The sequence below is a fragment of the Lupinus angustifolius genome, chromosome LG01 (assembly GCF_001865875.1).
Source record: "Lupinus angustifolius cultivar Tanjil chromosome LG01, LupAngTanjil_v1.0, whole genome shotgun sequence".
Classification (NCBI taxonomy): domain Eukaryota; kingdom Viridiplantae; phylum Streptophyta; class Magnoliopsida; order Fabales; family Fabaceae; genus Lupinus; species Lupinus angustifolius.
In genome coordinates, this window is record NC_032009.1 from 2,764,302 (window position 1) to 2,777,091 (window position 12,790).

A 12,790-nucleotide genomic window follows, 5' to 3' on the forward strand; every position below is an offset into this window, starting at 1 on the left:
ACTCTATTTTAGTATTTTTAGCTGATGGGAAAATAAAAATTAAGATCTGCTTTATGTTTTCATGACCAAACGGTTTCAAAGAAAAATAAATACACTGTTTGAAATTTTAACTGGTTAAAACAAAGTACGGTATCACACAATGTATGTTTGTTCTCTTCTATTTCTGGGAAACGTGATTTGAACACCAAAACCATTATAGAGTATAGCAGACACCTTATACAAGTTTCTGATTTTTCATTTTTCACTTTGAAATGACTTAGGTGAGAGAAATAATAATAATAATAATAATAATAATAATAATAATAATAATAATAATAATAATAATAATAATAATAATAATAATAATAATAATAATAATAATAATAATAATAAGACTATTATACACACATTTCGTTTTAGCCATTGGATATCAAATTAAAGATAGAATAGAAAACTACCCAGTAGTTGTTATCATTATTATTTTATATAACAGTGCCACCATTCAAATTTGGGCTTTGATAGTTTCACATCCTCAGTGGATCTTGTCATATCGACTTCCAAATTGAGCCTAAACTATAGGACCTGCTGCAAGCCTTGCTCTGAGCTCTTTCCTCAAAATCTTGCCCGAGGGTGCCTTTGGAATTGAGTCCACAAAGAAAACCCTCTTAAATCTTTTATAAAACACGACCTGCCACAAAAATATGAAAAAACAGTAAAATTTCGGATCTAAATTGACACATAGCATAAGAATTTCAAATCTAAAATTAATGGATCCACACTTCTAGTATATGGTAACTAAAAGTATCATAGGTTAATGAGAAAAAAATGTGTATAGTGTAAGAGTTTTTATACTATTACTTCATTATTCAACATTCATATTTAATTATTATCGATTCTTAAATATAATATAAATTATACAAAATTAATAATAAATATGTATTGTTTATGTATAAATTTTTACATTGATTATACTTAAATATTACATTGTGATATCCTAGTCAAGCATTTCAGAATATTCAGTTTAATTTGGACAGTGAAAGAACCAAAAGAATCACCTGGTTTGAGATATATCGCTTGATTTCATCCTCTAAAATCGTAGAACCATTTGACCTTACAACAAATGCAACCGGAACCTCCCCTGCATCCTTATCTTTCATGCTGAAACCAACGATGATTAGAATCCACATAAAGTAAAATAAAAAATACAATAATGAGGACTAAACTAGTTATTTATTAGCTATATGAACTTACGATACAACAACAGCTTCGAGAATGTCTGGGTGGGTAATCAACAAGTCTTCAAGCTCAGCAGGAGCCACTTGATATCCTTTATATTTGATTACATCCTTTAATCGATCAACAACAACAAATTCATCATTATCAGTGATATAACCAATATCACCCGTGTGCAACCATCTCCCTTCATCTATGCTTATTCTTGTGGCCTCTGGGTCGTTTAGGTAACCTAGCCAAGTGTAACGCAACTAATTAATTACAATTATTATAAATTTGATGTAATGCTATAAAAATGTAATATCATTATATTATATAATTATAAATATTTATATTTAAAAGTCAACATTAATTAAATAAGAAAGACGAATTATACATTAACAATATATAAATTTCTTAGTATTAGATAATATTCTTTTCTAATACAACAATTAGTCCATTCTTTACTACTTTGCTAGGAAATAGGAAATATTTAAAAAGGTATGAAATATTTTAGATTTTAAAAACTTATTTATCACGTGAAGTTAGTGTAATTGGTTCTAATTAATATATTGATTATGATGTGTGCATCCCTTTGCAAATATGAAACTCACCTGAATTACATCTTTATCTCAACCATATTGTATTGCCCTTTTTTTTATCTAGCCCCTTACTATCCCTTGCGAGGGATAAATTTACCAGGAAGCGGATTGATATTATTACATTTTACGTATATGTTTATATCAAGTTAAATTATATAAACTATTACATTAGTAATGATTTTTTAATAAAATATAAATTATGTTTACTCATCTGTAATTAATAATTACATATTATTTAGATTATTTGTCTCAATTTCGAGAAATCTTAAATATCAATAAATGTGTAATCCGATAGTTTCAATTTTTATGATTATAACAAATATTTGACACTGCTCTTGATGTACGTAAATGCATTACTGAACAATGTTAGTTTTTTCTGAAATTTTATATATGAGATACATATATCATGAACATTAAATCCAAATGTTAGTTTCATTAAATCTATTTTAATTTTAAAAATTTATTATCGGTATAAGAATTCACGTAATTTGATTTTTTTGTAAATGAACTTTTCTTATCATGAGTAGTAAAACTTTTCTTAGTAATATTTAAAATAATTGAATACTCATACCTCATGTTAGAAACCATTGTTTAAATGGCATCAGCCTCTATTAGTTGATCGCTGAACATGTAAAATTTTAATCTAAATCGACTCTTTTAATTCAAATTAAACATACAAAAATTAAGGTTAGTTTCATAGAATTAAATTAAAACTACAAAAAAACAATTAAATTAAAATATGCGATATGGTTTAAAAACGGCTCACCTACCTGTGATAAAGATCATTTTGCAATGTTAATTTAAATATTTTGTATTGTGTTTATATGATTTAAATTCTTTATAAATACATAATCATAAAAATAATCTCGGTTATATTTGCGAATATCAATAAACCGATAACAACTACCTACAAGTATTAAGTAATGTATATTACAGTTGAGCAATCTTTTGTAAATAGGTGACCGATTGTGAAATACATTTTCCTATTAATTGATGCTCAATAAGTAAAGAGAGATTCATTGAATTAAATATGACATACACGTACCACATGTCTTTTTTAAAAAGTTTGATATTTATGGTTTGATAGCGTAACTTTTTACATTACCATTCACAATTTAAATATCTTGGTGTAATATCAATTAAACGATAAACTGTTTTTTAAAATTAAAATAAAAAATTGTATGAAACAACAAATTGATAGACAAAAAATGTGTGTACCTTTCATAATCTGGTTGCCTCTAATGCAAATCTCACCAGCTTTATTTCTAGGAAGAGATGCGCCTGTATCAAGGTCCACAATCTTCATCTCTGCATTTCTTACGATGGTCCCGAATGAACCTGATTTCACCTCAAATGGCTCCTTTGAAAACGCTAAGGACACTGAGACTATCGATTCGCTCATTCCATACCCCTACATGTATTAAGCAATTATCTTATCTTTTTTATCAGCAAATGTTAGTTTGTTAATATTTGTTGTAGGTGAGACTCGAACTTTCTGTTGTAACTGAAGCAGAAGGCACACCTAAGTGCATCAAGAAAAGAAGAAACCAAAAGAAGGAAGAAAGAAGAGATAAAGAGGATTAAGAAAATGGAGTTAGAGTATGCAATGTATTTTGTATATTCATCAATAGCAATACAAGAAAGTGGATACTTTTTAAACACAATGCTAAGCTCTACTATTTATAGCAAGTCTCAACTAACTAACCATACAAAAATAGTAAGCCAATCTAACTAAAAAAACTGAATTACAAAACTGCATCAACACTCTTCCTTAATTCAATTTGCATTGATCATTTCTAATCCAATCTTCTTCCTCAAAGTTTCAAATCTTTCTTTCTTCAATGGTTTGGTTAAAATGTCAGCCAACTGATTTTCAGAGTTGCAGAATTTCAACTCCAACTTCCCTTTGTTCACCTGTTCTCTTATGTAGTGAAATCTGGTTTCAATGTGCTTGCTTCTACCATGAGTAACAAGATTCATGGCCAAGTTTATGGCAGATTTATTATCAACCATTAGATGCAGCTTCACCTCTGTTGTTTCCAGCTTCAATTCTGCCATGAGAGCACCCAACCAAGCAGCTTAACAAACACCCATGCTAGCTGCAATATACCCAGCTTCACAAGAAGACAAGGCTACCACCTCTTGCTTCTTGGAACACCAACTTATAGGAGTAGTGCCAAGAAGGAATAGATAGCCTGTAGTGCTCTTCCTATCTATTTTATACCCATACCAATCAGCATTAGAAAAACCACACAGATTCTTGTTGTTGCAATTTTTCAATTCTGCAGGATACATGATCTCATAGTCTAAGGTCCCTTTCAAGTATCTAAGTAGCTTCTTCACTGCAATTAGATGACTTTGCTTGGGAGATTCCATGAATCTTCTTATCCACCCAACACCATATGCAATATCATGCCTTGAGTTACATATGTACCTCAATGAGCCCACCATTTGTCTATACAAAGTTTTGTCTACCACTTGTTATGTTCCTTCTTTGCATAACATTGTCCCTGCATCAATAGGAGTTGATACATGGTTGCAATTCATCATCTCAAACCTCTGCAGTACATCAGTTGTGTATTTCCTTTGATGCATCAATGTTCCAGCCTTAGTTTTCTTGAATTCGATGCCTAGGAAGTAGGAGAGTTCCCCTAGGCCAGTCATCTCAAACTCAGCTTGCATCTGTTATTTAAATGCTAGAATCTTGCCAAATTCTGCACCTGTTATGAGAAGATCATCCACATAAAGACACATAATTAGTAGATCAGTTGTATAGTTTCCTTTTACATAGACACCATGCTCAGTTGTGCATTTAGTGAAGCCAAGCTGCAACAAGAAAGCATATATCCTCTTGTTCCAGACTCTTGGAGCTTGTTTAAGTCCATAGAGTGCTTTGTGTAGCTTGTAGATCATTTCTTCTTTGCCTTATGTTATGAAACCAGGTGGTTGAAATACATAAACTTCTTTGTCAAGTGGTTCATTCAAAAAGGCAGATTTCACATCCATTTGATGAATGTTCCAAGAATTCTGATTAGCTAAGGCAATCACCAACCTCACTGTCTCAGTTCTAGCTACTGGTGCAAACACTTGATCATAATCAAGTCCTTGTTTTAGCAGGAAACCTTTTACTACCAACCTAGCTTTATACTTTGATACTTGACCATCAAGATTAAGTTTGGTCTTGAACACCCATCTAACTGCAATTGCCTTTTTGTCAGTTGGAAGAGTTGTTAGTGTCCATGATTTATTTCTTTCTATGCACATTAACTTTTCTTCCATTCCTCTAACCCAATGAGATTGACCAAGAGCTTCCCCTACACTGATTGGTTCCATTTCAACAAGCAATGTCACGTGAACAAAATCACCTTCTACTGTGATTGCAGAGTCAGGAAATACATCATAGTCTCTCAATCTAGATGGTGGTTGTCTTATTCTTTGAGATAAGGATGAAGTAGGGGGTTGACTAGGTGGAGCATGAGATGGATTACCAATGGCTTCACCTCTTTTAGAGTTGTGCAAGTTGTCTGCAGTGTCATCAATTTGCAGCCTAGATCCATCTTCAAGTAGTAAACCAGCTTTCACTCTTGAAGTACTAGCTTCCTCATTCCAACTCCAATGTTGGCTCTCATCAAACTTCAAGTTCCTGGTGATACAGAATTTATGAGTTAGAGGATCAAAAACTTTGTATGCACGAGTACTATGGTACCCAAGAAAGATGAATTTTGAGCCTCTATCATCAAGTTTTCCCCTCTTTATCTCAGGAATATGCCCAAAGCAAATTGAGTCAAAGATCCTCAAGTAACTTACACTTGGTTTAGAGCTTGACCAAGCATCTTCAGGAGTCTTATAGTTCAATCTCTTGGATGGACATCTATTGATGATATAGGCTGATGTTGAGACAGCCTCACCCCAGAATTTCTTGGGTAACTTCTTGGTTTTCAGCATGCTCCTAGCCATGTTGAGTAGTGTTTTGTTTGCTCTTTATGCAGTGTCATTATGTTGAGGTGTGTAAGGAGTTATCACCTCATGAAAGATCTCTTCTTTGGTGCAGAATTCACTGAATTGATCTGAAGTGTATTCACCTCCACCATCTGACCTTAATAGCTTCAACTTCAGATCACATTGCTTCTCAACTTGTGCTTTAAACTTCTGAAACATCTTAAATACTTCACTCTTCCTTTTAATTAGATATATCCATATCTTTCTTCCCTACAATTGACTCTTCTTCAAGAGGGCCACACACATCACTGAAAATAATCTCCAATGGTTTCCTTGCTCTTGAAGGAACATCAGAACTGGATGAATTTCTTGCATGCTTGCTTAATTGGCACTCATCACACAAGGTTGATGGCAATGTGATAAGTGGTAACCCCAACACTGATTTTATTTTGCTTAGAGATTCTAGGCTTCTAAAGTTTAGGTGGTCGTACCTTTGATGCCACAACCAAGTAACTTGAATTGTGTTTGCTTGAAGGCATTTCTGGTCACCAACTTGAATTTGAACTTTGAATGTTCTATTGGAAGATAAAGGAGCCTTCAAAATCTTGTGAGCCTTCTTATAAAAAGCAGTGAGTAGACCATCCTTCATCACCATCTCATACCCTTTTTCCAACAATTGACCAAGACTAAGCAAGTTATGCTTCATCTTTGGTACATAAAGTACATTGGAAATGTATGATTTTCTGTCATCTTGTCTCTGAATCATCACTTTACCAACACCTTCAGCAGTGACTGAGCTTTGGTCTGCAAAATTAACTCTGCTTTTGGTTGATTCATCAAGAGTAGTAAACCAATCTCTCCTCCCTGACATATGGTTGGAGCACCCTGTGTCAAGATATAGAAACTCAGCCTTCTCCTCATTATCTTGATCCCTTCTTGTAGTGGCCATCAACAAGCAGTGCTCTTCATCTGATTCTTGGTCATTGTGAGCCAAACCAGCTTCCTCTTCTCTCATGCCTGACCATCTATTCATTTTGCACTCAAAAGCAAAATGACCATAATTCTGCACTTGTAGCATTGTAGTTTCTTTCTGTCAAGCTTTCTTCTACCATCTGCCTTCTTGGTAGAACCTTTAGAATTAGATTCTTTTCCTGATTTCCACTGAACATCACTTTTTCTCTCAGAGATCCCTTGCTCATTTGTCCTCCATTTGCTATTGCCTTTCTTGCTTCACTGACCATGAGATTTCTTGGTGAATCTGGCCTGCAATGCTTGGTCACCAGTTCTCTCTGGATTTCTTTCCTTCAACCTCAACTCATGAGATTCCAAGGATGTGTGTAGCTCCTCAATCTTGAGTTCTTCAAGATTATTGGATTCCTCAATTGCAACTACAATGTGGTCATATTTGCAAGTGAGGGTCCTAAGCACCTTCTCCACTATACTCTTCTCCTTCAAGACTTTGCCACATGATCTCATTTGATTAGAAAGAGCCAAAATCTTGGTCATGTACTCAGCCATAGAATCACTATCATCCATTTGCAGGAGCTCATATTGCCTTCTGAGCTGCTACAACTTAACCTTCTTGATCTTGGCCACTCCTTCATAGCTCTTTTCTAGGCTATCCCAAGCTTGTTTGGTAGTTTCAACACCATTGATCTTCTCAGAGTTGGCCCCATCAACACATTGATGCAGAAGAAAGAGAGCTTTGCAATCTTTCTTCTTGGCTTCCTTGTAGATTGCTCTTTGAGCTTTAGTAGCTCCCTCCCCAATCTCTTGATAACCATGTTGAACTACCTCAAACACTTCTTGAAAGCCAAAAATAGCTTTCATTTGATTCCTCCATCGATCATAATTCTTGCCATCCAAGATAGGAAGTGTTAATGAAAAACCACTAGTGTTTGTCATTTCTATCCTGCTTCTACTGATCACGTTGACACCCACACAGGTCCCCCTTGAAGATTCACACAGAATTCACGCTTACAAAGCTGCTGATACCACTGTTGTAACTGAAGCAAAAGTCACACCTAAGTGCATCAAGAAAAGAAGAAACTAGAAGAAGGAAGAAAGAAGAGATAAAGAGGATTAAGAAAATGGAGTTAGAGTATGCAATGTATTTTGTATATTCATCAATAGCAATACAAGAAAGTGGATACTTTTTAAACACAATGCTAAGCTTTACTATTTATAGTAAGTCTCAACTAACTAACCATACAAAAATAGTAAGCTAATCTAACTAACAAAACTGAATTACAAAACTGCTTCAACACTTTCAACCTTCTTCACTGCAACCCTTTACCCTAACTATGAGACCAGCTTATAACTCTTTTTTTTTTTGCTATAAATGAGATTCGAACTTATAACACTCCACTCTTTAAATCTTTCACCCTAGGATGACACATCTGTTGTCCCACACTTTGTGTCACTCCATGTATCATGGGCTTATTATTGGTTACAAAAATATTTAATAATTAAATTTTAACTTAAATATATTTTTTCTGACCAATCACATGCACATGAAGTGGCACAAAATGTAGGATAACAGATGTGTACCCAAACATTAGAAAAGCTTATGACTCCCTCGTGTTATCCTTGACTTCTTATAGATTCTCCTGCTTCTTCTATTTTTATCCTGAATACTTTTTTAATGCGAAGTGTTCTTTAGGGAAAACACGTAGAATTTATGGTTTTCTAATGCTTTCATACATTTATATAAGTGCGGATTCTTTAATTGTTAGAGTTCATTTAATTCTAAATGTTACATTGAGAATAATGCTAATCATGTCAATAATCTTTTTTGAAAGGAAATAAAGTTAAAAATTGGGTGGAAATGGACAAAAATCACCTTTCTAATCGAGAATGCAAGAAACATATAAATATATTATATAATTGTTTTATATAATTTTATTAAATACACCACTTCAATACAACTTTCCAATAAAAAACTACAATTTCTTTAAGATAAAGCACAACCAAAATAGCTGGTTGCCATGAAACTATTGTGGTCTCTAATTGTTAATTGAGTTACAATTATAAATACTAAAAAACAAAAGAAAAACAATATCATTTAATACTTTTATTTTTTAAATAGATATAATGAATTGATATTTTAAAAAATAGCAACTTGGCTCTACATAATTTCCACCAATATAATTGTATAATATATAGCAATATATAATGATAAAATAATGAAGCCTTGATAAATAAATATACCTTAACTATAAAAGAATGAATTTATTAAACTTTGACTTCAAAAATAATATAACCTAATATAAAATGGTGCACATTTAATGAATAAAAGATAGAATTACTTTTTTAATTAATAAACTACAGAAAGGATGAAGTAAGTCGAAAATGATAGTCAAACTACCTGTCCAAATATGACGTTGGGAAGCGTAGCACTCACAGTTTCCTGAAGTTCCTTTTCTAAAGGAGCCGCACCAGACATAATCATTCTAATCGACGACAAGTCGTATTGTTCCACTTCAGGATTTTTCGCTATTGCCAAAAGGATGGGAGGCACAAATGGTGCAAAAGTCACCTTATGTTTTTGAACCAACTCTAACACCTTAATGATCTCAAACCTTGGCATGATTAAAATTGCAGCACCAACTCTAAGTCCACAGAGCAAAGCAGAGTTAATTGCAAAAACGTGATAGAGTGGCAGCACACATAGGATCACATCTTTGCTGTGTAAATAAATATTAGGGTTTTCTCCATCAACTTGTTGTGCCACAATTGTGACTAACCCTTTGTGTGTTAACATCACCCCTTTTGGTTTCCCCGTCGTGCCGGAAGAAAAAGGTAGCAGAACGACATCGTCAGGGGATATTTCCACAGTAGGGATATCACTCTCGTCAGAAGTGATCAACTCAGAGAAGTTCAAGTAATCGCCCTCTGGCGGTGTGTCGATGCACACCACTTTGATGTCGTTTTCTCTCACGAAATCCTTTACTTTTTCAACATAGGAGGATTGTGTTATGATGAGCTTGGAGTTTGATGCGGTGGCTTGTTTCACAACTTCAGCCGTTGTATATGAGGGATTGGCGAAGGTGATGGTGGCGCCGCGGTAAGAAGCACCGAGGAAAGCGAACACGAATTGAGGGCAATTATGGAGAAGGATGAGGATGACGTCATATTGTTTGATGCCAATATTGTTGAGACCGGCGGCGACTTTGCGGGCGGTGAGTTCCACGTCGGCGTAAGTGAAAGTCTCGCCGGTGTTGCCGTCGATGAGGCATGGACGGTCTTTGAACTGGGATAGGTTTTCGAAGAGGTAAGTGTGTAATGGGAGGTGTGTTGGGATGTAGATGTCAGGGAGTTTGGAACGGAAAATGAACTCTTCATGTTCATCATGTGTGGGTTCCATTTTTGTGTTTCTTTTGTTATTGTTTTTGGGTTGTTGAAAGGTTTAGAAACGAAAGATGAGGAGGTTTTGAAGTAGGACAGTCTTATACGCAATAATTTCTTCCCTATACCGGGATCTTTCATCATTAATAAAAAACTATTTAAAACTATTAATTCTTAATTTATGTAATAATATCTCCTCCTTTGTCAACAAAAAGATGCGGTGATGTGGAATTAAAGAGTTTGTGGAATTGTTTCTCGGATGTGTCAACTTGCTCAATTACTATGTCCTTTTTGTTTGCTTTTGCCAAATGTATTGAAAATAATGATATACTATTTTGTATTACTTAATTCAAATATAACATAATATTATAATATTGTATTAAATACCATAATAATAGATTAAATTATTGTTTTTATTTTATATTATTTTATTGATATATCTTTCTAGAAGAAACTAAGTCAGCTACATGGAATTAGTTGCTTCAATACACCCATAAATTAAAATCAAAAAGTGGGTGAGTATAATTATAGATAATGAATAGAAAAAGTATATAGTAAATGTAAAAGAATATGAGAGAATCATAACAATAATTGTAGCAAAGAAATATGTTTCTAAATATGTTGTGTTTATGTGCTCTTAGTAAAGCTAGAAGAACATTGCAAGATACAAATTTGGGAGAATTTGTAAGGCCTACTACCCCAAATACATTTAAGAAAAAAGATTTTAATATGATGGGTATGAAGAAGATCTTTGCTCATGACATTGACATTGTTTTGATGAAGACATCAACATTACCAAAAAGAAGAAAATGAATATTACTTATAAAGACCAAGAAGATTAAAACTTTAAGACAATCAGTCTAAGTCTAAATAGGTACTTCTATCATATACTCTTTAATATACCAAAATAGTAATGCTCAAAATATTTTAAAAGAAATTAAAACACTTCAAGTTTTAAATGAAAACATTTTTCAAAATACTGCATAACAGGTTACTGAAATTTGAGTAACATGTTACATGAGTGAGAATCAGTTATCCAACAATATTTAAATTGGAGTAACCGATTACTCAAATTTGAGTAACCGATTACTCTAAGTGATTTTTAAATTCACTATTGGATAGAGAGTTTGAGTAACCGATTACTCAGTGTAATTATTGAAAATATCACGCTTGGGTAACCGATTACCCACTTACTGTAATCGGTTACTGAGAATTGTTATATCATTTTTTCAGATTTAAAACTCAAGAGTTTTCATCCCAAACGAAATGCATTCATTCCAAATAATTTCTACTCTTTCATAAAGGGACAATGATTGATTGAAAAGCATATTTAAAGGCCTTAAAACTCACAATGAAAACAACTCTTTTATAACTCTTTCACCCTTTTCTCACAACTTTCCTACACTTTTTCTGAAATAGTTTTCTACACTTCTAGCAACATGAACTCAAACTTTCAAACCTATTTTTATGAGTTGCTTGAAGTAAAGTGTTTCAAAGTTTTGTAAACTTAAAAGATCATTATTTAATAAGTATACGAAAGAGTTGATTGAATTGCATATGTTATTATATTTCATACTTGTAAAGGTAATCCAAGCCATCATTCAAATTATTCATTCATTGTAATTACTTTCTTTCACGGGGTGTGAATAGAAAGGGAATAGAGTTACTTGGAAATGTGTTTTCCAAGATGATAAGTATTAGTAAGTGTGTAAGGTACATAGAGATCTCGGGGTGAGATATTGTAATTACAACTCATAATATTTAGTGAAAAATCTCTTGTGTTGCAAGAGTACTGGATGTAGCCTTCGGTGGATAAGAAGGTGAACTAGTATAAAATCCTTGTGTACTCTCTTCTCCCTTACCTCTTTGATTTATTCTTATTTATTTTCTGCAATATTATCCTTTGCACTTTAACTCTTCATTTTGTAGAAAAAGTGGTCATAATTTCTAGTCAACTAATTCACCCCCCATCTCTTAGTTGCAATCTCAGTCTTACAATTGGCACGAGAGCATTTTTTGAGTATGTTATTCTCAAAACTGATCCTACATCAAAGATGGTTGCGAGATCATTCCTATGAGAAGGTTCTAATATAAATCACCCTCCAAGTTTTGTTGGGGAATGTTATGACTTCTGGAAAATCAAAATGAGAATATTCATAGAATCCCAAGACTTGGAAATATGGAACACAATTGAAGAAGGACCATATGAACCCTTCGCAGTTATAAACAGTATAAAGAAAATAAAGCCTAAATCTTCATGGAATGATGAAGACAAGAAGAAGGTGCAATATGACCTAAAGGCAAAGAATATCCTCACTTCTGCTCTTGGAATTGATGAGTTCTTTAGAATATCTAACTGCAAATCCGCCAAGGAAATATGGGATTCTCTAGAGACCATACATGAAGGAACGGAGGAAGTAAAAAGGTCAAGGCTAAACACACTCTCTCAAGAATATGAAATGTTTCGAATGAGACCTAGAGAGATGGATCTTCAAAAGAGATTCACCCATCTTACAAATCACCTTCTTGCTCTTGGTAAGGTATTATCTAATAGTGACTTGAACTTGAAAGTTCTAAGATCACTTACTAGAACATGGCAACCAAAGGTAATAGCCATTTCTGAAAAGAAAAGTTTATTGCGAGTTAGAACTCAGTCAACTGGATCAACATGAAGAACAGGAGAAGAAAAAGAAGAATATTTCTCTAAAAGC

General features: G+C 33.4%; 1 protein-coding gene across 1 annotated transcript; it reads right to left on the minus strand.

The window, feature by feature from the left end:
• On the minus strand, positions 489–10,136 carry LOC109346999 (4-coumarate--CoA ligase 1-like). Its single transcript, XM_019586738.1, has 5 exons — positions 9,100–10,136; positions 3,012–3,204; positions 1,231–1,444; positions 1,035–1,137; positions 489–667 (listed from the first exon to the last, which is right to left on the minus strand). Exons 1-5 carry the CDS (start codon positions 10,096–10,098, stop codon positions 548–550), a joined length of 1,629 nt encoding a protein of 542 aa, XP_019442283.1. The 5' UTR covers positions 10,099–10,136; the 3' UTR covers positions 489–547.